Source organism: Rhamphochromis longiceps, linkage group LG12 (genome assembly GCF_057381845.1).
Source record: "Rhamphochromis longiceps isolate RC_006_pf linkage group LG12, R_longiceps_female_GT1.1, whole genome shotgun sequence".
NCBI lineage: Eukaryota > Metazoa > Chordata > Actinopteri > Cichliformes > Cichlidae > Rhamphochromis > Rhamphochromis longiceps.
In genome coordinates, this window is record NC_140568.1 from 33,115,139 (window position 1) to 33,142,674 (window position 27,536).

At 39.4% G+C, this 27,536-nt stretch overlaps 1 protein-coding gene across 1 annotated transcript in view; it reads left to right on the forward strand.

Moving 5' to 3' along the window:
• The window catches only part of loxhd1b (lipoxygenase homology PLAT domains 1b), a 32,769-nt gene that overhangs the window by 4,699 nt on the left and 534 nt on the right, over positions 1-27,536 (forward strand). Inside the window, 36 exon segments of the mRNA XM_085426787.1 lie at positions 83-231; positions 2,007-2,130; positions 2,449-2,558; positions 3,786-3,926; positions 4,011-4,146; positions 4,822-4,982; positions 5,086-5,172; positions 5,392-5,527; positions 5,626-5,780; positions 5,905-6,065; positions 6,357-6,433; positions 6,512-6,708; positions 7,411-7,603; positions 8,546-8,706; positions 8,821-9,139; positions 10,190-10,341; positions 12,622-12,755; positions 12,917-13,062; positions 13,164-13,268; positions 13,362-13,490; positions 13,587-13,751; positions 15,639-15,820; positions 15,905-16,021; positions 16,798-16,960; positions 17,449-17,603; positions 17,685-17,894; positions 17,995-18,121; positions 19,478-19,686; positions 19,887-20,072; positions 20,171-20,298; positions 20,812-20,929; positions 24,230-24,407; positions 24,765-24,950; positions 26,683-26,853; positions 26,988-27,120; positions 27,358-27,513. Coding sequence (XP_085282913.1) covers positions 83-231; positions 2,007-2,130; positions 2,449-2,558; positions 3,786-3,926; positions 4,011-4,146; positions 4,822-4,982; positions 5,086-5,172; positions 5,392-5,527; positions 5,626-5,780; positions 5,905-6,065; positions 6,357-6,433; positions 6,512-6,708; positions 7,411-7,603; positions 8,546-8,706; positions 8,821-9,139; positions 10,190-10,341; positions 12,622-12,755; positions 12,917-13,062; positions 13,164-13,268; positions 13,362-13,490; positions 13,587-13,751; positions 15,639-15,820; positions 15,905-16,021; positions 16,798-16,960; positions 17,449-17,603; positions 17,685-17,894; positions 17,995-18,121; positions 19,478-19,686; positions 19,887-20,072; positions 20,171-20,298; positions 20,812-20,929; positions 24,230-24,407; positions 24,765-24,950; positions 26,683-26,853; positions 26,988-27,120; positions 27,358-27,513 — 5,557 coding nt within the window.

Below are 27,536 nucleotides of genomic sequence, written 5' to 3' on the forward strand. Positions count from 1 at the left end.
ACTTTAATGAAACTATAATGAATAAATGAAACTATAATATGTTTGCTATAATTTATTTATTTATTCATTGATTCTATTTTAGGGGAGAGGCGACTTGACAACGACAAAAATAACTTTGAAAAGGGCACAGAGGACAAATTCACCATCGAGGCACCGAACTTGGGCAAAATTAGAAAGATCACCATTGGACATAATAACAAAGGCTCCTCAGCAGGATGGTTTGTGGAGAAGGTAAGAAACAGGCACATAAACAGACAGGACAGGTATTGTTTACAAGACTGTTCCCCTATGAGTCTGTAAAATAAAATGATGTTGACATGATTCTAATGGTCAAAAGATATGCCCCTTTGTCAGTTTGCATTGTTAATGAAAAATGACTTTCATTTGTTATATAATACATTAAGGATTTTACTGTACATTATCTTGAAACAAAAGAGTCTTGCTGTGCCGCTGCCCTGCTTCTGCAGTCGTACTTAAGACATGCGATCTCCTTGTTTCCTGTCGGCCGTCTCATCCGAGACCAGCGTCCCTGCACCTCCAACACATACAGTGAGAGATGAGTTCATTCAAACAGACACGCGAAACACGCATGTCTTCATTCTACCTGCTGTGTAAAGGGACACCATGCCCCATTAAGAGATTGCCTTACAGCAAACAGACAGACGAGTCGGTAGATTTGTTGGTTACTGCAGCACAGGCTGACACCAAAGATCAGTAGTGACAATGTTACTGAGTCATATTCTATTTGCATTTCAAATGTGTTTTGTGCAGCCACTAAATTACTTATTACACTGAGATAAATTCTGGACTAAAAGATTCTGAGCATTTATTTGAGGCTAGCTTTGTTTTTGTCATTGCTACTGAAACCTCTATAAGCAATATACAATAATTCAGTGTTAAATAAAAAAATGGACATTTTATTACAGTTTATCAGAAAATATCAAAAATACATTCATAATCAAATCTAAGATAGCGAGCACATATAAAATAACTGCGGATGTTTTAAGACCGATACCGATATTTGGTGATTTATCTATTTTATCAAAAACATTTTAAGACACATGAAACACAAACATATTTCCATAACATTTGTTATGTGAAGTTAATTATGAGTCCTTACTAAAATAATATGACAGTGCAGTTAAAAGTCATCTTTTTTTTTATTGTTCCAAAAAGTTCAAGTTCAATTCTGGTCAGATTAGCTGGTTGTTGTGTTTGTGGTATTCTTCTTTGCTTCATAAATGTACATTTATCAGCTGTTATATTACCAATATATTGACAAATGACAAATATACGCTGATACATATGAGCATGCTTACTTAATAAAAGCTAATAATGATTTTTAGTCTACAACATAAAAGGGAGGAATAGCTAGTGAGAACACAGGTGAAGTAATACTAATTGTGCACCATGCCCCCAAGACTAACCAAGACTAATCCCCTAAAGCTTAGGGGAAGAAATACGTAAAGCTGATACAAATATCTATATATATATCATATAAAAACACATGTCTAAGGATTGCGGTGCAAGTTGCACACACAACAAAAACACTGGTGCCATAAAAAGAGCAGTCCAGTCCTCCTAGATTAAGTTCTTGCCTAGAGCATAAAGACAAAATGGATGCTAAAAAGGAAACCTGCGCATGCAAAACACATTTGAATAAAACAGTCAACATCACATTCAGCACTCTAGGAAAGGAACAGCCACTAAGTGGATACTGAATGACAATCTTGCATGTTTCACCTCAGCAGCAGACAAATGTGCTCAGTCAGCTTTCCAGCCTTTAATTAAGAAACTGTAATTTGAAACTCGGACTGCTCTGCCTCATTTCATCCTTCTACTGCAACTTTCTCTGTAAGACTGATCATAGCATTGCACTAATGTGACCTGTACCGAGCAAGCACATGAGAAGATGAAGCACCACTATCTCATTTTATTTAGGTTTTTTGATATTTGTAGTTTCTGGTGTGACCAGTTGTACTGAATATTGCAGTTTTTTTCTACAGGTGATAGTAGATGATCTTGGAAACAAACTAGTGTATGAATTCCCCATCAGCCGCTGGTTTGCCATCGATGAGGATGATGGGAAGATCCAGAGGGATGTTTTGGTTGGAGGGAGTCAGCCCACAGGTGAAATTTGGAAAATTGGTTTTTAAGCCTGAGAAAATTCAACTGGTTTACACGATGGCAGCTTCAAGGATAGTTGACAATTCGGAGCTGTCTTACAAAATAGTTTCCCTCAGTTTTAATTAATTATTAACTATTAATGAATAACTGCAGACTAACCCTGCCAGAAAGCTGTGTAAGCATTACTTCTTGGATCAGACTACTATTGTTTAGATCTGGGTTATCTGGTCCTGCTCATATCCTTGGGAGTACGGGTGCTGTGAACCATGGCGACCCACTGGCACTACCTGTGATAAGCTAACATGTAACTGTATCCATCAGGTATTGTGTACAATGTCCAGATTGTGACAGGAAACATCCGGGGTGCCGGGACCAACTCCAAAATCCACATTGTGATGCACGGCACGAAAGGCTTGAAGAACAGTGGGAAGGTAAAGAGGAAATACAAGACACAGGACAGAAAGCATTTTACTAATAAGTGTAGCAGGAATCATTATTTTCATTGCCAGGAGGAGAGATCATTTTAAGGAACTGAGCATGATTTATTGAAATAAATAAAGTTTTTGGCAATTAGACACCAATGAAGCCAGATCTCAGAGCAGAGTCCAACTGTGGTAGGAAGTAGGACAGGACCTGTGGAGACTTGATAAGGATCTCTGTCGGGCCAGGATGAATTGAAGGTGGAGTCTGAAAAACAGAATGACATAAGAGCGCTGAGGTTTAAAGCACAGAACAGAGGCCGACTGACTCGCAGAAGGCGGGCAAGAATATAATTGGACCAGAGTGATGATGACAGAACTGAGTTTGACAGAATAGACTAGCAGCCCAAACACCCAAGAATCTAGGCAGATGAGTCAATGCAGATCTTCCTTATTAAACTTTTGCCTTAAACTTGATTCATTTGAAAACAGAGTTGTTAAAAGTGGCCTTAACTTCAGTGGGTCTCTGCAGGTGTTTTTCTTTAACTCAATGATTTTCTGGTCTAATGCAGGGCACTTTTTATTCTGATTTAGTCCCATTTTTTTGCGACTACCTGAATCTAAAGTAGATATAAAAGAGGGATCATTTTGAAGACTTGAGTTGAGAGACTGGTCCAGTCAAGTGGCTCCAATTAGCTGAGGTGCTGCCTCACCGCTTTCACTCTTCTTTTGTCACTCAAACCATCCCCACCTAAGCACGAATTAATTACAGATGAATCCACTATGGTTGATTTTACTCTCTATAGCTGCCACAGCCATACAGAGAGCAAACCCCTTTTTCCTCCCAGGCAGCACATTTTATTTATTCTATAAATTCTTTGGCATTGTAGGATTTAAAGAACTTTTTTTGGTCACGTTTGCCAGTTTACCAAGGTTGCCTCTTAATGTTAAAAGTTCATCACTTTCATTTTTATGTATTTTTGTAATAAATGTACTTTTTGTGTAATCAGTGTGACCATTTTATGTATATTTATTTAAATCTTGGAAATATGGTATCTAACCAGATACCAACTCTGGATGACATTACCTTGGCCTCCAGGAACCTTGTGAGGAATCATGGAGTCATTTTTGACCAGGATTAGTCCGTCAATGCACATATTAAACAAATATATAGGAGTATTTCTTCCTTTCTTTGTGGACAAACCAGACTTAAACTTTTCCCTGTTGTGCTTAATCAAGGTCTTTTTGGAAGGAGGAAAGTTTGAACGGGACTTAACAGACATCTTTAATGTCGAGCTTGCTGCACTCCTCAGTCCCCTGAGCAGAGTCACCATTGGACACGACAACAGAGGGCTTAGTACTGGGTGGTACTGCGAGAAGGTACATTTCCACAAGCACCCTTAAATGCATTAAAATGTGTTCATTTTCAATTAAATAGTTTAACAGAACTTGCGTTCTTTGCAGGTTGTGGTTTACTGCCCATTCACCGGAATAGAGCAGACTTTCCCATGCAGTAAATGGCTGGATGAAAAGGAGGGAGATGGGCTGATAGAGCGAGAGCTCTACGAGATGGTCTCACTCAGGCAGAAGAGACAGAAAAGTGAGCTGAATGTCAGTAATTACGGCTAGTCAGCGGTGGCAGCTAATGCTGTCATTTCCACGTTTATTTCCTGAACCACTCAGTAAATGAACTAACACAAATTTGCATACTGACGCAGTAGGCAGCCTGTCTTTATTCTGCTTTGTGTGAAATTGCCAGTGAAATTAAGTCCAATATCTATTTTGAAGACATGTAACCGCTGATTGCATTTGTTATGTATTATCTTAGTTTTCTTCTGGTTGACAAACATAAACAGCAGAAGTTTATTATTTCGACATAAATTTGTAAAGTGGGCATTCCTTCACTGCCCGGCTTCATGCCCATTCACAATCACAAAAAATCACAGTTGGGAGCTGTCTGCTGCAATCACCTCAAAATGGTAGTTTCCGTCCTGAGAAGATTTTTAATGAGCAAAAATGCATTTTCTGCTGCTCCCCTGACATCTTTAAGCTCTTGTCAAAAAATCCTTCCAGAGACTTCGTGTTCCTACTGCCCTCAAATGTGTAAAGCATACTTTATTTCACTCTGCCAAAGCAATCAGGGAGAATGGATGAGCTCTTAGTCACAGTGACAAACAAATTATGATGATGAAAGTGGGACACCATTAGTTTCTGAGGTATGAAAAGCTATGGCAGTCCTAATTTAAGATGATGATTTGAGTTCACTTTTCCTCAGAGCATCCCTGGTCGCTGTGGATCTGGACGTCGGACCTGCCCAGCGCAGGAACCGATGCTGATATCTCATTCCAGGTGTACGGAGAAAAGGGCAAGTCAGACGAGATCAGGCTGGACAACAAAACAGACAATTTTGAACAAGGACAAGTTGACAGATTTATGGTAAGTATCCTACAATTCAGTGCTACGCACATTAGTATCAGCACATCAGATATTGAGGCTGCACACAGTAATAAACTACTTTTACCTTGACTTAAAATCACAGGTTGAACTTCCTGATTTGGGAAAACTGACCAAACTCCGTATCTGGCATGAAAAGAGGAATCCTTTTGGAGGATGGCATCTAAGCAAGGTGAGAATTTCTCAAATCTAGTAATCGGATAAATTATCTCAGCTGTGACATTTCCATACCTATTTCTGCTAGTGATTTCATAAAAATCCTAAAATCTCAAACAGCCAGTTTTTAGACATTCTAGCCTAGCAAACACAAGAATGGTGCTAATATAAAGAAATCAGCATCCTCAGCTCCAACTGATACAATCAAAAATCAATATCATCTTTATTCATTCAGGCAACATTAATGAAAACATTAACGAAGGAGAAGTATACATTTCCTTGTGAGCGGTGGCTGGATAGTAATGAAGATGATAATGAGGTTGTGAGAGAGCTTCCCGCCACCGGAGAGCTTATTGCTGAGCCTCTGCCCTGTGTGTATATCCACATTCACCATGAACAATCCAAATCTTATTAGCTAAACAAGAAGAAGAATGTAAGTGACGATGAATTATGTTATTGTGCTCTGCAGTGATTAAATACAGAGTAACTGTCTGCACGGGGACGGTCGGTGGTAGCGGCACAGATGCATCTGTTTTTCTAAATCTAATTGGAGACCAAGGGGACACCGGAGATAGGGACCTGATCAACTGCAAAAACAACGTCAACAAGTTTGAGAAAGGAAGTGTATGTATATTTAGCACTGCACTGTTAAACATAGAGCTCACGAAGAAAGCTTCACTTCGTTTTGTTTTTTCATTTAAAAGTCACATGACTGATCTTCATCCAATCTTATTGTGTGTTTTTCTAGTTGGATGAGTTTCTAATTGAGGCGGTGGCCATTGGGCAGATCCGCAGGGTGAGAATTGGACATGATGGCAAAGGTGGAGGCTCTGCCTGGTTTCTTGACAAAGTGATTGTAAGAGAGGAAGGACAAGCTGAGGCAAATGCCGTGGAGTTCCCCTGTAACAGGTGCTCTCATCAGTCACAGTTGTTGCGGGGAAATAAAATCGACACTAACTAGTCACTTTGTTAGGAACACATCTTTAAAGACAGCCTGCCTCATTTCTTTATTTTGATGTGCACATAAACTAAAGATCCTGATCCTGAAGATTTTATTTGCTGCAGTGCTGGCACATGAATGAATGATTGGATGATTACATGTTCCTAAAAACATGTTTTGTATATACATAATAGTTGTTAAACTGTGTGTGTGTGTGTGATGGATGAGATAATAGTTTGTTTACTGAATGTGGCATGCAGATGGCTGGCCCGCAACGAGGATGATGGACAGATTGTCAGAGAATTAGTTCCGTTTGCAGAAGGACAGCGTCTTTACAGTAAGTTAAAGGAATCTGACATTTCAGTAACGTTTGAATTTTATTGTCATGCTTATATTTGTTCTCTGTGTGTGTCAGATACCAACTATCACATCGCTGTGAAGACAGGTGACATCCCCGGAGGTAGCTCTGACTCTGATGTGTTTGTGAAGCTCTATGGAGAGAAAGGTGACACCAGTAAGATGATGCTGGTGGTCTCTGCCAACGACCTGGGGAACTACTTTGAAACAGGCCGCGTTGACATCTTCACAGTGGAAACCTTTGACATTGGACAGGTTTTTGTCATTTGATGTTGATGCCAATGTAAAGTACTATGCATAAGTCTTCCCCTTCAATTCTTTATATTTTTTTTCCATGAAAATTGACTTTTTTTTGTAATTTTTTATGCACCAAAAGGTGATTCCCTTGTTTCAATTGTACAGACTGTGTTTTAAGCACATATTTTCATGTAGGTTTGCACATTTTTCAATAAATCTCTGCACCTATTTTCCAAATTTCCTTGCAAATTATAAAGATTATAAATAAGAGGTGGCTGGAGACTTTTACACACTACTGCAGTATTATGAAAAGCTTTACTAAAGACCTATTCTCACTTATGAAAGACACATAGCCTTTTGTGATTCATTCTATTTTATTATAGGATAATACTATCCGTATTCTAATAAAAAAGATCTTAACTGTAGTCTAAATGCATTTGTACCCTTACTGCTAATTACTGTTGCTTAGTTACTGTTACAAACACATCATAGAAACAATGTTTGTAGTGTCTGTTTGTGGACAGTGGCTTAGCAACAATAATTGTCAGTATTATTATGATTTTTTATTCAATTTGCTCCAAATATGAGAGGATATTTGCTAAAGTAAAATGGAAAAAACACATAACACATATTCTATTGTTTTGTTTTTTCCTGTGAACTTTCAGAATTTCTGCGTGAAACGTCTAAAATGTAATTGGTGTCATTTATTTATTCTTCCAGATCAACCGTCTGTTGATTGGCCACACTAACAAAGGCATGCGTGCGGGCTGGTTCTTGGACAGTGTTCAAATTTTGGTTCCAGTCCATGGAAAGAATTACATGTTCCCCAGCCACCGCTGGCTTGACGAAGATGAGGCCGATGGCAAAACAACGGTGGAGCTCTACCCAAGCGAGATCCTGGATGTAGAACAATGTAGGCAACACATTAAGCACAGGAAGAAAAACACTAATAAACAGTATTTAAATGAGTGAGTAAGTCAAAAGTCAAATAGGGAGTCACCTTCACCTACCAAGGTTAATAATGGAGTCTTTTCTTTCAACCAGTCCCAGCAAATAGCTGCCCCTCCCTGAGGCTGGTTCTACTGGAAGTTTCTTCCTGTTCAAAGGGAGTTTTTCCTTCCCACCATCACCAAGTGCAAGCTCATAGGGGGTTGTCTCTTTGTTGGTTTATTTTAAAATTATTATTATTATTAACCTTTATTTAACCAGGAAAAGTCCCATTGAGATTAAAAACCTCTTTTGCAAGGGAGTCCTGGCCAAGAGGCGACAACACGTTGAAATTACAAAGTTACATACATATTATAAATAACAATTACATTTTAAAAACATTTTTCTCTGGCTCTCTCAATCTGGACTTAAAAGCATTTAATGAAATAAGATCTGCTATCTTCCAGTCTTTTTGCATCATGTTCCATGTGAAAGGGGCAGCATAAGTAAAAGCCCTCTTTCCCAGTTCAGTTCTGGCAAATGGAACATTGAGCAATAAAAGATCGCTTGAACGCAGGCTGTAAGAAACAGTACTTCTCCGTGTGAGCAGATCGCAAATGTAGGTGGGCATTTGTCCAAGCAGGGCCTTATAAATAAAGATGCACCAGTGAGCAAACCTCCTGCACCAGTGAGCAAACCCTACAGTCTAAAATATTTTTTAGGCTGTAGGGTTTGGGGCCTGCAATATAAAGTACCTTGAGATAAAAGTTATTGTGAATTTCCACTATTTAAAAACAATTACACTGAACTGAATTATTATGTAAGGCGTTTTAAATATATGAGTTAAGTATATGTGTATGTGTTAACACCATTGCTGCATGAAAAATACTTCTGTTCACTTTCACATTCATCGATCTACATTTTCTAGTAATAAACTATGAGATAACAGTCGTGACCGGAGATGTGGTGTTTGCTGGCACAAATGCTGTAGTCTTCATCCAAATCTACGGGGACAAGGGGAAGACGGAGGTTATCACACTGGAAAGCAGATCCAACAACTTTGAACGGAATACCACCGAAATATTTAAGGTTTCAAATCTGGATTTTATGATTTCCAAAACTCCAACTCTATTGCAACAATTTAACGTGAATGCAGAATTAAGTGTCCAAATGTTGAATCAAAACTTTTCAATTGTTTGACAGATAGAGGCCAAAGATGTCGGAAAGATCTTTAAGATACGCATCGGTCACAATGGCGCCGGCATTGGATCTGGCTGGTTCCTGGAGACAGTGGACGTGAAACATCTCATCATGGCCTTGGTGCCCAAGGAGAAGAAAAAGGAGGACAAGAAAAAGAAGAAGAAAAAGAAGAAAGAGGAAGATGAGGATGAGGAGGGTGGCGAGGAGATGCAAGAAGTGGTGCTGACATATCATTTTCCCTGTTCACGCTGGTTGGCTGGGGGAGAGGAGGACAGCGAGCTGGTGGTGGAGCTGCTGCCTGAAGATGCAGAAGAGATGGAAGGTACTAAATGAACAAGCTAAATGAAAGTTTTAACTGTTTTATTTAACACAGTTCATGATGATGATGATATATGTGATAGTAATAATCATCATAATAGTAATTCCCGGTAGTTCAGTGGCCATGGATTTGCAACATAGTACAAAACAAAACCCTTTTCTCCGTGCATACTCCACAATAAAAATGCACCAAAATCACTCTTTCAAATATACCACCTGCAACAAAATGGAGCTGCTATTCATGCACGGATAGAGTCAGGCAAACACAGCTTTGTTCGCTGGTCCATGAACCCTCTCTTTAAATTATATCAAAAATGCAACAGCATAAAATGCATTTTTAGAAATTGCATATGTTCTTTAAACACTTCTCTGAGTTTGGAGCATATTAAAGTTTCAATGCGTGAGATTTTCATTATAATTTTTTTTATATTATTAATGACTTTTTGCAGTCTCACTGACTGTGTGCAATCCTTAGTTACCTCCCTATGTGGAAATCTAGTCATGGAGGTAATCTACCATCTGCACTGAATTCAAATGCCTTTTCACATGAATAATGCATTCAGAGCAAAGGAAGCATACCAGTGCTGGATGAAATTCATGATTACATTGCACGTAATAATATTATTAAGTCAACCAAAACTAAAAGATTTAACATCATGTCTTTAAAGTTAGAGAGAAGAAAAGGTCTGTTTTATTCAAAGAGCACCTCTTCTTCCCATATGCATCCCTTCTCCTCACATAGTTAATTAATTTAAGACATAGGCTTAAAGCAGATGTATTTTCTATCAGTTTTCCAGTGAGCACCCACCTGTCTGCATTTATCTTTTTGAACAAGACTTCCCAGTACCACCTTATCCCATTTTTAGTCATTTAAGAAATTTCAATTAGCTACAGCTAATAAGCAATAAAGAACTGAAATGTATTTTTATTTACGACATCTTCATTGTGTCTTCAGTGTTGTGTTTTAGCCATAATTGGTTCACACATTTACTTGGAGGGCATGTATGACAGGTTAACAAGGTGTTAGTAATTGAACCCTTGTTTTGTCTGACAGTCAACACCTACGAAGTGTGTGTCTTCACTGGTGACATGATGGGAGCCGGGACCGACGCCAATGTCTACATTAATATTTATGGAGAGAACGGAGACACTGGAGAGCGCTGCCTGAAGAATTCTGACAACATCAATAAATTTGAGAGAGGGCAGGTAATAAAGGAAATACACAATCACTTCTAAATTTGTATGATTATAAAAATGATGATTTAGATTTAAAGATGTCGCTTGATTATATTTGTGATTATGCTCTATTGTGGCAAGTTCTACGAATTGATATTCTTAAAAAAAATATCTTAGTAGCTTTCATCACAGCTGAACACCTTTATACATTTGTTCAAAAATGTGTCATGCTGAAAATTAACCAGCAGTTAGTCAAAGATTCAACCATGTTCGCGCAACATGAGTCTTCCACTGAGGTGTGGGTGGGAGCATATTCTGGTAGGGTTACAAACACTCCTGCAGGCAAGCCGGCTTGGACTCACAGGAGTCCTCTGCGTCATTGAACCCGTCCTACTTTTACTCCATACTTTATCCACACCTGTTAATTAATTATCACAGCTGGCCCTGTAAGAACATAGAGCTCACTTCAGTGGAAAATGGGTCTGTTTCTAAGACACAAGTAAAAAGTCCATTCGGTGAGTGGGAATGTTTGGTCTGTGGCTGACAGACATCTACACCTTTTCTCTGTTTAGTTCTGTTTAAAATCGTTTTTTTCATTAAAGATACTTTAAGAGGCATATATATAATAACAAAATTTAAGAAAGAGAGTTTATTTATGACCAATTAAAGCTCCTGAATAAACAGTGTCACCCTCAGTTCTGTAAAGGAATTGTTCTTCTTTTTAAAAAAATAAATAAATAAATAAATACTTTTATGTGATACAATGTAAAAAAAAAAATACTATATTTTACTCATGAGTGAGTGCCTTAACAGTGAAATAAACTGAATATTTCCTCAACAACCCCACCTCTCTTTCTCTCTGTCCTTTTCTTCCTTCCTTTTTTGCTTTCTTTTACTTTTTCTTGTCACACTTGGTTTGTTTCGTTTATTGCTAGTACCTTTTTTTTCTTGAGCTATGCCATCACCGGACATGTTGCTTGGGAGACCTGCTCTGTTTTCTCGACCCCTTATTACCATTTTTATTAAACGTGCTGCAGTTGCATGACGACCGGAATAACAACAACAGACATCCCTGCAGAAATCAGAGGATAACAAGCAGGGGATGTGGAAGTAGAAGGAAGCTACAAGGGAAAAGAAACAGGCCCAGAAAACAGACACTGTCATGCCTGTGAGATGGCTGGACCACAGAGAGGCTAACAGCTTTTGTGAGAAATGAGGGGCCCTTCATGTGTGTATTATACTGAGTGTCACAGAAACACATCTTCAAGAATAATTCAAGATCCCGTCACTAACATCAACTGTTTTCAGATGATTCGGGAAGACAGAAATAAATCCAGGAGTGGCAAGTGGAAGGGAGAAGGGAACAAACGAATGGTGCCATCTTTGTCACATTACCATGAAGAAATTTAACTGCAGCTCACATATTCATTTAACTGTTTTCTGTGGAGTATGACCAGCCGTCTTCTCCTTTTTTAACATAATAGGAAAGGTGAAAAAAATGAATTGACTTGCAAATCACTTAGTGTATTTAATTAAAAATGATAAAAATGATGGAAAACATGCCCATCACTTCCTCCTCTCTAAAAATGTGAGGAACTGTATGACTTAATATTAGTGTGCATTCTAAAAGCATGAGTAACTTGCACATGGTAGGCACTGTTAAGGCTGAAGAGTACATACAAGTTATGGAGAAACATATGAATCCCACCAGATGATTCCAAATCATATGCAGCCATACAGATGATGATTTCTCAGGACAATGTCAAACCACATATAGGTACCTCTGTGACGTGAACAACATGACTCAATTGTAAAAACAAAAGTAAAAGAGTCTGTTTGTTGAACTACCCTGCCTACTTTCAAGACTTTGGGAACATTATAATATACATATCAAATTCAACTAAAGTTTTTTTTAAGTTGTCTTTGACTTATTTTTAGGTAAATATGGGATTTTGCATTTTGTTCTTCTCTACATTTTACACAGCATCGCAGAAACAGGGAGTTTTCATATTACCTTGTTTTTGCTTACATGCTTCTTCTAATAATATATTTGTGATGTGGTCAGATATACTGTAGCAACTCTGGATGGATTGCATTCCATTTTCATATATTTGTGCCTTTTCTGTCTTTCCCTTGTAAAGTTTCAAAGCTTTCATATATTTCAGTACTGTTTCAAACCAACTTCTCTTCTATCAGTTAACACTCTTGTGAGTCCCGATTCATTTCTGCTCTGGTATCACTTTGGACTATCAAATAAAAACAGTTAAATTAAAAGTGATTTGTAAAACATCTAGTTGCTGCATTTTGCAGGAGGGTGTTTTCATCGTGACAGCCGTTGATTTGGGCCCTTTGAAGAAGCTACGAATCCGTCATGACAACTCTGAGTCTTACTCCTCTTGGTACCTGGATCGTGTTGAAATAGTGGACACAAAAGAGGATACAACGTAGGTGCCACAAACATACAGCCATGTGGGTTTTGCTTAGTTATTCAGCTGGATTCCAGAAAAATCCTACAGCAAACAAGGATTAAAGATTTTGTGTGATTAGGAGAGTAAATTAACAAGATTATATCTTGGAGTGTTGAACAGAGGTGTTTCTTCTGTAGATACTACTTCCCTTGTAACCGCTGGCTTGCAGTTGATGAAGACGACGGGCAGATAGCGAGAGAGCTGGTTCCCGTGGATGAGGCCTTCATGAGGAAGGATGATGATGATGAGGGCACGAGTGGTACTCTGGGCCTGGAGCAGAAATGTAATGAAGCTTCAAAGCTTGTTTACGCCTCAGTGGGATAAGATTAGTGGAAGACCAATATGACAAGTTTCATGTACTTATATGATAAATTTATCCTGCAGCTATGTCTACTACATATACTCTTAAGATAAAAACTGGAGAAAAGAAGTATGCTGGAACTGATTCCAACGTCTTCGCCATCCTCTTTGGTGAAAATGATGACACAGGTGCGATAATTCAGCATCATCCCTGCATTATGGTGGCATCCCTGTTACTGGCTAAATATCAGAATTTTAAAAAAATCTGCATGTCACCCACAGGGATCATCAATCTAAAGGCTTGTAAAAACTACAAGAATAAGTTTGAACAGGGGATGATCAATGAGTTCACTGTGGAGGCCGTGGATCTGGGCGACCTGGTAAAAGTTCGAATCGGGCACAACAACTCAGGTGGGGAAAGAACGTACTGTCCAAAAACAAACAAAGCAGTCATATACATAAGCACTGCACTGTACAAAAAAAATAAACTTTTTTTTTCTGAATCAGGGGGTTCATCTGGTTGGTTCTTGGACTGGATCGACATTGATGCCCCTTCACAGGGTCAGAGGATGCGCTTCCCATGTGGCCGTTGGCTGGATAAAGGGGAGGATGATGGTGCAACTGTGAGGGATCTCTATCCTGCTGACTTACAGACTGAATTCTACACACCATGTGAGTGAACAGCAGTGATATAAGCACTCAAATCCATTAGTAAACGTAGAGTAGGCTTATTGAGAAATCGTCCTCTAAAAGTGCTTTATGCAAAATTTCACTCTGATAAAAGAGCGGAAGCATTAGCAGTAAAATGTATTTTAAAGCAGTCTGCCTGAAGAATGGTGCTTGTCAGACCATTAACTCCAACCTGTAATGAATGTTATAAAGCTGCAGTGGTGTCCTGTCTTTTTATTATCATTCCTCCAATGAAGGCTTGTTTCTGCCCTTGAAAAAAACATTTTCGATTGGCAGAGCTAAGTCGAAATTTCAGGTTATTTTCCAAAAAAAGATTATGACTTACTCACTCAAACTTTAGACAAAATTACTCAGAATTTAAGTTATTTGAGTGCAAATGGTTGTCTGTGTCTGTGTGTTAGACTGGCGACCTGTTCAGGGTGTACCCTGCCTCTCGCCCTATGACAGCTGGGATAGGCTCCAGCCTCCCCTTGATAAAGTTATTTTCTCATTAGTTTGAGTTAATAAATCCAAATTTTGAGATAAAGTTTGAGACAACAGCCCGAAATATTGACTTATAGAGTATAGTTTGTTTTTTATCAATATGTATGCAAACTCAACTTATGCATTATGATCCATTCATGTCAGTTAGTTTATACAAACAACAAGAAAGTAAATAAATAATATTGCAGTTTATAAAGCGGGCTCAAAGACTGTTATTATTTAATCAATGACGATAATTTAATGCCCTTCAATATAAGGGCATTTTTATAAAGCAGGCTCTAAAAGTTCAACCAATTTCAGGATATTATAGTAGCAATTATCTATAGATATAATTTCTACACATTACTTTGTATTTTCATTCAGTATCTTACCAGTTAGATGTTAACTATTTAGGACAGCAAATGTATTAAAAGATCAAATGATTCCTTTGAGTTTCAACAACAAGTTAACACTAAAACAGAAAAATGTCATCAGTGACAATAAACACATTTTAAGCCAGCAGTTATGCTATCAGCTAGCACAACTGTGATCCCTCTCCACAGATAAATAACTACATATACTACACGACTTTCTTCCTAAACTTCTTGCTTTTAATTGCTTATCAATGCTTGTAGTAAGAATGATGGACAGTTATTACAGTTAGATAGTTTAGTCTGATATGTTTTCTGTAAGGCATAAAAGCACGTCTGGTATCATAACTGTAAACGTTAGCTGTGAATACTAATATAGCCTTTCCTAAAATGCAAATGTTTCTTATATAAAAGACTAGATTATATGCCAGCCTGTCCTCCACCTTCATCCATGACAGCCTGGCATGTTTCCCACCCACACTGTCCTTCAGTGAAGAGCAAAAGGGGTAGCTCTGTTTTGAGCAAGGGTCTTACTTCTGAAGCACTAAAACCAAATAACAGACAAGTAATCAAGGTGGGATAGAAACAAAGACTATTATACACGTTTAATTGTGGCCTCTGAAATTCAAAACGCAAGCTTTTGAATATTAAGTTGAAATATACCCACTCCTACGTCATCAATATGAGTTAACCATGATAGTGTTTGCTCATCAATAAATGGTGAAACCGCCAAAGCAGTTTCAGTCTTTGACGCACTGACATTTTTTTGTAGTGCGTCTAATACATCCACAACAAGATTGTAACACCTTGTTTTCTCTTTTTCATGCAGCTTTTGTGTTTTACAAGTCTTAAAATAGTTGTTTTCTTTGCTGACTCTTGGTTAAAAAGAAGGAAAGGAAATCTGAACACAAGTGGTCAGCTGTACCTGACACCTGATAAACCGAAGTGTAAACGATGATGGGACCAGTGTGTGTACGGCTCAAAAAGGGTTCTTCCACCTTACCGGTCAACAAAAAAGCTTTTCCATTTTTTTCAGTTGTGCCTTATGAGATAAAGATATACACCACCGATGTATTTGGAGCGGGAACAGATGCTGACGTGTTTATAGTCTTGTATGGCCATAAGGGGGTGTGCACTCAGCAGAAGCACCTGTGTGTCAACAAGAGAGAGCGACGCTTGTGCTTTGAGAGGGGAGCTGAAGACATGTTTATTGTGGAGGTAAGTGTAATGTGTGGCTACTCACTGATAGAGCTTTTCAAAAAGTGGCGGCCGGTTTGCGAATGATAAGTTGTCTTTAAACAGCTGGAGGACATTGGTGATGTTATAGAGAAAATCAGGATAGGACATGACAACAGCGGCACCAATCCTGGATGGCATCTTGACAGAGTGGAGATCAGGCGACAGCTCAGGAAAGGAAAGGTAAGCAAAAGCCACATGAGATGACACCATAATAGCGGCATTATATTGCCAAAACTATTCACTCACTCATCCAAATCATGGCTAAGGTGTTCCAGTTACTTCCATGGCCACAGGTGTGTGTATAAAATCAAGCACCTAGGCATGCACACTGCTTCTACAAACATTTGTGACACAATGGGTTGCTCTCAGGAGCTCTGTGAAGTCAAGCACTACTAAGGATTCCACATTAAACTTTTACTGTTATTATTATTATTAAGTGGAAGCGATTGAGGAATGACAGCAGCTCAGCCACAAAGTGGTAGGTCACATAAAATCACAGAGCACATACCGAGGCACATAAGGTTCATAAAAACATGGATGAGCGAGTCTGGTGTGAAAGAATTTGATTGTCCTGTACAGAGTCCTGACAGCACCCTTCTCATCCAACATCACAAACGCTCTTCTGGAAGAGTAGTCAAATATTCTCATAAAAACACTCTTAAACCTTGTGGAAAGCCTTCCCAGAAGAGTTGAAGCTATTATAGCTGCAACATCATGTTCAACCCTATGGATTAAGAATGGGATGTCACTCAAGTTCATATGCCTTTGAACGCAGATGAGTGAATACTTTAGGCAATGCACTGTAAGTGCATCGTTAAGAGATTTCTTGTCTGTGGCCTCATTAAATTATTAACAAATTAATAATTTAACATCTTCTGGCTCACACAGTTCATTGAGTCTCAGCTAGAGAAACATAGCTGGTGCCAGACTGAAGAGTTGTGTGTGTTTAATGGCAGGGTTCTGAGACGACTATATTCCCTTGCGAGCGCTGGCTAGCTAAGTCTGAAGATGATGGTGAGACGGTGAGGGAGCTTGTCCCCTCAGACATCATCACACAGAAACTCCTCAGGGATGGGACACTGAAAACGACTGAAACTGAGGTGGAAGATGCTTTGGAAAGTAGGTTGAAAGTTATGTCACCGGTGGAATGTAACTACACTTGCTTTCAAGTGCTCTGTCTAAGGAAACATTAGAGGTGCTTATTTGTATTTCAGCTGTTGCATGGTGAAGATGTTGAACTAGCATGGAGCAATATAAGCCTTGGTAGATTTTGCTTTTCAGCATCCTAATATGCTCTTCTAGCATGCACTTTTTCAAAGCTGAACTCAGTTTTGAAAGGGTTAGTGGGGAGAACGGTTTAAAGTCCAATTTTGAGACATTCTTCTTCTTTCAGCTGCTCTCTTTAGGGGTTACCACAGCCGATCTCGCACTATCCAAAGCATCCTCTTCTGTCACACCAACCCTTTGCATGTTGTACAAATTTTTTTGAGACATTTTGCTGTATAAATAGACACGCTGTGAGACTGGAAACAACACAGTTGGGAAAAAAAATCTATTAGCAAACAAGGTCTGCATTTACCGACTTCAAAATTTTTCCTCCCTCACAGCTCACACATACACGGTGTCTGTGCGGACAGGCGATATGTACGGAGCAGGGACCGATGCCAACGTTTTCCTCACCATTTATGGAGATTTGGGAGACACAGGAGAGCGGAAACTCGCCAAATCTGAGAATAACAAGAACAAGTTTGAGAGAGGAGAGGTATTAGAGGAGAAGTGCGAATCGTTATGTGATGTTGCACAAAAATAAATCTAAATCTGTTCAATTCCTTTTGCCTTTTAGGTGGATAAGTTCAATATTGAGGCCGTGGATTTGGGGCAGGTGTTTAAGATTCGTGTTCGTCATAACAACTCTATGATTGGGGCTGATTGGTACCTGGACCAGGTGGAGGTGCTGGATGTGGAAACAGAAGAGGTATACATGTTCCTGTGTGAGCGCTGGCTATCAACGAAGAAAGAGGACAAACAAATAGACAGGACCTTCTACGTCAAGGTTGTATTTAAAGACAGTGTTTTATTATTTTCTTCTTTGTATGTCAGAGTTATTCCAGAAAAGAAAATTGATAGCTGTGTTTATTTTGTGCCTGTTTCAGGGGTATGAGGGTGAAAGAAGCTCTGATCCATATTCCAAAATGATTGCTCAGGCCAAACTGGGACTGGACAAGAATGCCAACAAGAAGAAAAAGAAGAAAAAGGCAGTAGTGGTTGAAGAGGGTCCAAGTAAGGTCTATTCATTGTGTCTCTTTGTGAAATGACGTTTCTGGAAGTGGACACAAATATCAGGAAAAAATACTGAAATTCAACATGATAAATAACCACAATATCAACAGGAAGAATCAATGCAAACTTATAGAAATTTGATAAATATAGGTAATATCAATCAGGTCATAGTTCACCCTAATATTTACACCAAATTAACCAACATTAAAGAAATTTGTGCTTGGTGGCTTTCATTTTAAAGTGTTTAACTTACCAAAGTTACGCCTTGTGCCTGAACTCACTCACCACAGCACTCCTAAAACTGAGACTTCTGGAAGTCCTGCCAATGCAGTTCTGACTTTTTTTAGTGTGGAAAGGAAAGCAGAGACATCCACAAAATTGTAGTACGCAGACCTACAATTGCTTCAAAAAATGAGAAAAAAAGACAAAAAAGATAGCTTGGCTCAGACACCTTTTGTAACCTCATCCTCTATAATCCTCTTTGTACCTCTCTACCAGGGATGCTAAATGAACTGGTACTTATGTAGTGCTTTTCTAGTCTAAGTGAGCACTCAAAGCAATTGATTATTACAACCCACATTCACACACACATTTGAGCTATATTTTCTGCCTCTAAGGACTTTCAAACACACACACGAACACACTTTTTGAAGGATGCACGGGGAGGCGGATTTGAGGGTCAGTATCTTGCCCAAGGACACTTCAACGTGCAGAATGAAGGAGGAGGAGGGATTGAACAACTGACCTTCTGATTAGTAGTGGAACTGCTCTACCTCAGGCAAAATAAATCTCTGATCTGAAACGTTGCTGTTTCTGTTCTTCTGTATGATACAAGACACAAAACAAGCATCCCTCTGCTCTCTTTCTTTGGCTGCACATGATAGTATGTGTGTGCTAAAGCACTAGAATAACACTGATGTAGCCTTAATAAAAGAAAAGCATCTACAAACACCTTAAAGGCTCATTAATTAACACAACATGTTTCGTCTAAGAAGAACAGCTGTATGCTTTTACAGTGTATAGTGATGAAGGATTATTTCCTGACTATAAGTCTTCGTGCTATGCTAAGGTAAATGGCTGCTGGCTACAGTTTTAAAAGAGTGCTAACAATCTTCCACCTTAATCTGACTTTCTGTAAGAATACACCTTTCCCAAAATGTCAAACTACTCCTTTAAGATAAACTTTAATATTGTCTCCATCCATATTTGAAAAAGATCAAAAGGTCACACTCAGCCTGGAGCTAGATGATAGTACTAATATTAAAGAAGTAGGAATGGTCTCTGAAGTGGCTGAGACATCAGACTGAATTTTATATGTGGAAAAAAATCTCAAAGCAGTTTTTCTCTCTCACCCAGTCATCCCTTATCACTTCACCCTGTCCACGGCGATCGAACAAGATGCCAGCACCACAGCGAGGGTTTATGTCATCATCATTGGTCCCAATGACGTCGAGACAGACCGGCTGTGGCTGGACCTGCCAGAGGGAAAGAAATCCTTCACAGCTGGCTCCATGGAGCACTTTGTGTGCTATGGAACTGACGTGGGAGAGATCAAGAGGGTGGAAGTGAGAATCTGGGACTCTTTCTGTAGCTAAATCTGTGAAACTGTCTCCTCTCTGCTGTCTCTTCAGATGCACTGCTATTAAAATTTTAATAAAACCATTCTAGCTCAGCAATAATTAATTCTAGATGTGCCTAGATCAAACAAAAATCAAGTGATATACAAATTCCCTCTCCATCTCCTCTCCCTTCTCTTCCCTCTCAGCTTGGCCATAATGGTGTCACACCAGAGAGCTGCTGGTTGGTGGATGAGCTGTCGGTTGCCGTGCCAACCAAAGGTATCAAGTACATCTTTCCATGTAAGTGCTGGCTGGCTAAAGACAGGGGAGATGGTCTGACTGCCAGACTGTTCAATGTGCTGGACTCCAGCACGATCAACATTATCCGCAAAGTGAGTCACCGCACCTAAAATATGAAGTGTTGGAAAACATTCAGTTAATGTGTTACATAAAAACTGTATCTGTATCTCTGTGTACTGTATTTTTTTAGGTTGTTTATTCAGTCACGGTTGCCACAGGTGACATTCAGTATGCAGGAACTGATACCAACATTTTCCTGACCGTGTTCGGAGCCAATGGGAGCACAGAGGAAATGCTTCTGCCCAAAAATGAGGATAGGTCAGTTCACAGTGATTACTTATCAGTAAAGAAACAGTTGATACTTTCAGTGCAAATACTGGAAATGTGGGATGCCTGAGTTTAAACAAACAAAATGAGCTCATCAGCACCTTTAAAGTTCAATAATATATGTGTTGCATCTCATTAATGTGACCTAATTATAAAGAAATGTCACTTATTGTGTGGTATTTTGGATCAAAGCAGTGATTTCCTTTATTGGCACTAAGATCGTAATAACAAAGAGTCTGCCATATAAATGCCATAAGCACCACATGTTTCTGAATAAACACAGTGTTTTATGTTAATCTGTGCTGTTGCCTATGGACAAAATTGGACAGGCTGTTTCACTGTTTATGCCGTTTAACCTAAGATAATCTAACCAGCTGCTGTGTACAGCTACAAAGGCATGAAAGTTAAAATGCAATTAAATGTATCTTCAGAAAGGTTAAACTATTTAATTAGCACAGTCATGTCTTTAAATGCAGCTTAATCCATATATATTGGTTCATTCAGGTTTGAAAGAGGGCAAGAAGACACATTTACCTTGGAGATAGATGACATCGCTCCTTTGAAGAAGATCAGAATTCGAATAGATGGCACCGGAAGCCGCCCAGACTGGTTTCTTGACAGGGTAATGCAAAGAGAGTCTGATGCAACACGTCTGGTATTAGAATACAAAATGTAAGAAAGAAGGAATGATAAGAAATAATTTGCAATTACCGGAAAGCAGATGCACATTTTGAGGTAGCACAAAACTTTCACATCAGTTTATCATAAATATTACGTGTTACACTCATGTGCTACTTTATAAGGTACAGTTTGCTAGATCCCCTTTTACATTCAGAACTGGCTTAATTCTTCATGGCATAGGTTCAACAAGGTGGTGTATACATTCCTCTGAGATTTTACCCCTTACTGACATGATACCGTCAAACACTTGCTGCAGATTTGTTGGCCCCACAACCATGATACAAATCCCCCGTTGAGCCAAATCCCAAAGGTGCTCTGCTTGATTGAGATCTGGTGACTGTAGAGGCCATTTGAGAACAGTGAGCTCATTTTCATATTCAAGCAATCAGTTTGAGATTACTTGAGCTTTGTGATATGGTGTGTCATCCTTTTGAAAACAACCATCAGAAGATGGGTACACCGTGGCCATAAAGGGATGGAAATGATCAGCATCAATTCTCAGGTAGGCTGTGGCATTTCAATAATGCTCAGTTGGTACTAAGGGGCCCAAAGCATGCCAAGAAAATATCCCCCACATCATTAAACCACCACTAGCAGCCTGAACTGTTGATGCAAGCAGGATGGATCCATGTTTTCATGTTGTTTGCAACAAATTCAGACACTACTATCTGAATGTTGCAGCAGAAATCAAGAACTCATCAGACCAGACAACATTTTTCCAATCTTCTGTTCTGTTGATCCCATGTGTATTGTAGCCTCAGGTTCCTGCTCTTAGCAAACAGGAGTGGCACTCAGTGTGATCTGCTGCAGCATTTGATATTTTGTGCTTTCAGAGATGTTTTTCTGCATACCTTGGTCGCAAGGTGTGGTTTTTTTGAGTCACTGTTGGCTCCCTATCAGCTCAATGCAGTCTTTCTCTGGCATCAAAAGGCATTTTCACTGCACAGAGAACAATCAGATCACTGGATATTTTATCTTTTTCTGTCCGTCCTCTATAAACTAGTGATGTGCAGATCGATCCTGAAATATCGATTCCTCCGATACCAATCATTTATGTTCTAGAATCGATTCTCACATTAAAATATCGATATTTTAGTAGTTTAGAGTAAATTTGTAGTTTATCATTAACAGCAACACAGTGGAAAGAAACTATAACATTCGGATTGTCTACATTCAAAGGCACTACTTCCTCTTCCGCCTTTCATAGTCATGTGCGAAATACGGCTGTATAAATGTCTCGCAGCCGCTGGCGTGTGCACTCACAACAATGGCTGAGCGTAATTGGAGTAATTTGCGGACGTATTTTACATCCACAAACAGCCAAGACGTGGTTTGCGATACATGTGGCAAAAAGTGAGGTGTTGTGACCATACTTGCCAACCTTGAGACCTCAGAATTAGGGAGACATTCAAAAAGGCTGTTGGGGGGTTGATAAATAAAGTTTACAGTGTTTATTTATCGGATAAAATACGTTAAATGTCACCGTTATTATTGGCCGGCCCGGAAACAGCGGGGGTGTCCAAATTCAGAGGCTGCTTCCACCTGAGACTCTGCTCCTTGCTATCTAAAATATAACAGGGCGCTGACTTAAACTCTCGACCGTCTCACACTTCTGTTTAAACAGTTTTCTGTTTGACGTTTATTCAGCTGTGTGAAAACCCCGGAGGAACCCTCTCGAGGGATTAATAAAGTTTAATTTAATTTAATCTAATCGAATAACTTTATTCTCAGCCAAACCGATTTACTCGCGAACAAATAAAACACTGAAAAAGCCAAACAATAACATTTTTAAGTTATCAAAGTGACTTATATATCATGTTTAACGACCGCGGGGGTTTGAAGACGATGTGTCGGTTGGCTCAGATATTTGAAGTTTACACAGCTACATTCTCACCTGAAAATATGTTAAAAGTTTTTTTGCGACCCAGAAAGAGAAATAAGAGTAATATTAAAACTAAGTATCTGGAAACTGGAATAGGCTGGGCCGCGCCGCGCTATGAATTCTGCGACATGGTTTTTCAATTTTGATGTCCGGGTGGAAAATCGGGAGAAATTCGGGAGAATGGTGGCTCCAGGAGATTTTTGGAAGGGGCACTGAAATTCAGGATTCTCCTGGAAACATCGGGAGGGTTGGCATGTATGGTTGTGGCAACATCACTAACCTTGTCAAACACCTCAGAGCAAATCATATCACAGAATATGACGAGCGTATGTTGAAGCGAACTGAAGAGGAGGAGAGGGACAGGTGCTGCTAGGGCGAGACTCTCACGGAGTCCTTTAGTGATGCAGGCAGGCAAGGTGTTCAAATAGCGCACAACTTCAGTTTTTCTATTTCTATATGATGAACTCATCTGCATTATTAAGTGATAAGAACAAGAAATCTGATGTCCTGTAATCATTATGATGCTATAACTTGAGATCAAACTATCGGTATCGGATCAGTATCGTCGATACCACCCTGAATATTAATTGGTATCGGATCGGAAAGGAAATCAGTGGTATCGCACATCACTACTATAAACCCTAAAGATGGTTATGTGGGAAAATCAACAGTTTCTGAAATACTCAGACCAGCCCATCTGGCACCAACAACCATGCCACGGTCAGTTACTTAAATAACTTTTCTTCCACATTCTGATGTTCAGTTTTAACTTTAGGAGGTCATCTGGACTATGTCTACACACTTAAAGGCATTGAGCTGCAGCTGTCTGACTTACTAATTAAATATTTGCATTATTAACCGGTTGAACAGATGTACCTAATGAAGTAAGTAATGATTGTACAGTATTTGTGAAATTATATAAATGTTCCTATTCAGGTAATGAAATGAGGTGGAACACTGAACAGTTTTCACAAGTTAGTAAATTTCACTTGCGTGTTTGGTATATCATTGCAGTGGATGGCGCTGTCTCTAAGCTGTAATTAAAACAATAACTCTTGTGATTTTTAAACCACAATCTTTTAATTTGCTAATTTAATAATGAAGCAATTTCTTTTTTCAGCCTTCGCAAATACCGTTAATTAATCAGATTCTTTTGCAGTGGAAACAGATGAATGCTAGGTTAACTTTAGTGTATTTGTGGATTGTTTAACATTTTTCAAGCCACAAATATACATTAATGCATTTATTCCAAAATCACAGTCAATTTCCTCCTCCTCTGCTGCAGCTAAATAGTAGATTTCACATGTGGACATTTGTTTAATGCGAATTGTGAGGTCATCGTCTGATTTAAAATGTTAGATCCTGATGAGAAACCTGACCACAGAGGAAGAGTACCTGTTCACCTACGAGAACTGGCTGTCCAAGACCAAAGGGCCCAAGAGGACAAAGGTGTGTGAGCTGGCGGCTATGGTGGATGACGAGGAGATGGTAGAAAAAACAACTTACATCATCCAAGTCCAGACTAGTGACGTTGCAGGTGGGTCACAGAATGTTTCCACATATATTTAGAAAGTTGACCAGGTTAAAGAAACTGTATCAGTCAATTTTAACTTAATTTGTCTGCTTGGAATAAAGTTTAAAAAAATAAATAAATAAATATCAATATTCAAAGTTGGGTTTTTTTTCTAATCATCCCAGAGCCCTCTTTAACTGCACAAATTTCTTCCCCAAATTTTACGTTTGTTGAACTTCTATGAGTATTTTACATATTTTTTAAGTGTTAAATAAGACACTGAGTGCTTAACTTTAACAAGCATGTTTACAACTACTAATAGATTTTCTCATAAGTTAAAGTTTATTGGAGTTCTGTTCTCTGATCTTTGCAATATTCTAGGTGCTGGCACTGATGCCAACGTGTTTCTGATTGTGTTTGGGGAGTATGGAGACACAGGGACGCTGCCTCTGAAAGAGAGCACCAACAGAAACAAGTTTGAGCGAAAAATGAAGGACGTGTTCAGATTTCCTGACATGCTCAGTCTGGGCGAACTGTCAAAAGTCAGAGTGTGGCATGACAACAAAGGTAAGGAGACAAGGAGAACTACAGTCATAAGTAAGCACATAAGAAAGGAAGGAAAGTTTTAGCAGTTTGGAGTAATCTGTGACGGCCTCAGAGGTTTTCTAAGAGAATACTGGGAGCAACAACACCATGAAGTCCAAAGAACACACCAGACAGGTCAGGGTTAAGGTTATTGAGAAATTTAAAGCAGGCTCAAAAAGATTTCGCAAGCCTTGAACATCCCACGGAGCACTGTTCAAGCAATCATTCAGAAATGGAAGAAGTATGGCACAACTGTAAACCTACCGAGACAAGGCCATCCACCTAAACTCACAGGCCGAACAAGGAGGGCGCTGATCAGAAATGCAGCCAAGAGGCCCATGGTGACTCTGGACGAGCTGCAGAGATCTACAGCTCAGGTGGGAAAATCTGTTCATAGGACAGCTGTTAGTCATGCACTGCACACAGTTGGCCTTTATGGAAGAGTGGCAAGAAGAAAGCCATTGTTAACAGAAAACCATAAGAAGTCCCATTTGCAGTTTGCCACAAGCCATGTGGGGGACACAGCAAACATGTGGAAGAAGGTGCTCTGGTCAGATGAGACCAAAATGGAACTTTGTGGCCAAAATGCAAAATGCTATGTGTGGCAAAAAACTAACACTGCACATCACTCTGAACACACAATCCCCACTGTCAAATATGGTGGTGGCAGCATCATGCTGTGGGGGTGCTTCTCTTCAGCAGGGACAGGGAAGCTGGTCAGAGTTGATGGGAAGATGGATGGAGCCAAAACAGGACAATCTTGGAAGAAAACCTCTTGGAGTCTGCAAAAGACTTGAGACTGGGGCGGAGGTTCACCTTCCAGCAGGACAACGACCCTGAACATAAAGCCAGGGCAACAATGGAATGGTTTAAAAACAAAACATATCCATGTGTTAGAATGGCCCCGTCAAAGTCCAGATCGAAATCCAATCAAGAATCTGTGGCAAGATCTGAAAACTGCTGTTCACAAACGGTGTCCATCTAATCTGACTGAGCTGGAGCTGTTTTGTAGAATCTCTACATGTGCAAAGCTGGTAGAGACATACCCCAGACTGGCAGCTGTAATTCCAGCAAAAGGTGGTTCTACAAAGTATTGACTCAGGGGGCTGAATAATTACGCACACCCCACTTTGCAGTTATTTATTTGTAAAAAATGTTTGGAATCATGTATGATTTTCATTCCACTTCTCACGTGTACACCACTTTATATCGGTCTTTCACGTGGAATTCCAATAAAATTGATTCATGTTTGTGGCTGTAATGTGACAAAATGTGGGAAAGTTCAAGGGGGCCGAATACTTTTGCAAGCCACTGTATATCAACCCAATTGAAATGCCACAGCAGGGCCTTAAAAGAGCTGTGTATAAGCAATGAATTGAAGCAAAGTACTTTTTTTTATTTTCAACTTTTTGACTAAAAAAGCTGACAAAATGTCTTACAAGGATACTTGGAAGATGGAATAACAGAATCTTGCTTAGATACTGCAAGAGTGGATGTACAGCACAGTGTTAATGTTAGCTTGTTTACTTCAAATCTATTTTATTTATAAAGTACCTGTTCACAATAGTAGTCATCTCAAGAAACTTTATACTATATATACTTTACCTTTTTTTTGTTAAACAATGGAACAGGAAAATTTAGATCAGTGGTTGAGATAACATTTGTGCACAGATGGAATAAATTCACCATTGACTGTTGCTCTTACTGTAAACAGGCCCTGCTCCTGGATGGCACCTGGAGTACCTTGATGTGAAAGATGAGGCCCTGGACAACACCTTCAGGTTCCCCTGTGACCGCTGGTTGGCAAAAAACGAAGATGACGGGCAGATTATGAGGGAACTGGCTTGTGCCAACAATGATTTTGTAGACCTCAGTGACAAAACAAGTTAGTAATCCTGAGAGTCTGTAGGCATAATCATGGGTTGTGTAATTATCTGAGATGAATCACTTGCAGTAAATTACAACCATTTGTCACTTGTAAAATAATGCAGCAATTTGTGTCTCTGTGCATGGCCACAGAATATGAAATTGCCACAACAACTGCTAACGCAGATGACGCCTCCACAACGGAAAATGTCTGGATCCTGCTGGAAGGAAGGAAAGCCCGTTCCAAGGAGTTTGTTCTGGAGAATAAGAAAAAGAAGTTCTTAAGGTAGGTCTTCAGAGAGTCCAGGGTTCACGACTCATGGTAAAACCCTCTAATGTGGTCTTACATAATCGCCCTCTTTTACACATTTTTTTCTACCCCCTTTTATCTTGTAGCTTCATTTTCTCTTTACTCTCAGGAGAGATAATCCCATGAGGTGAAACAGAACCTCTCAGGCAGACCACAAAATTTAACAGTTTAAAATCAAAACCCTACACACACTTCTCTTGCACCCTTCCACAGCGGTGCCACTGACACGTTTGAGTTCTCGTCGAAGCACGTGGGGGAAATCGCTAGCATCTGCGTTGGCCACATCACAAAAGACGGCAAGAAGGTGAAGAATGAGGCTTTCTGGCATGTTATGGAGGTGGTGGTGACAGAAAAGGAGCTGGGAAACAAGTGAGTAGACTCTCACAACATGC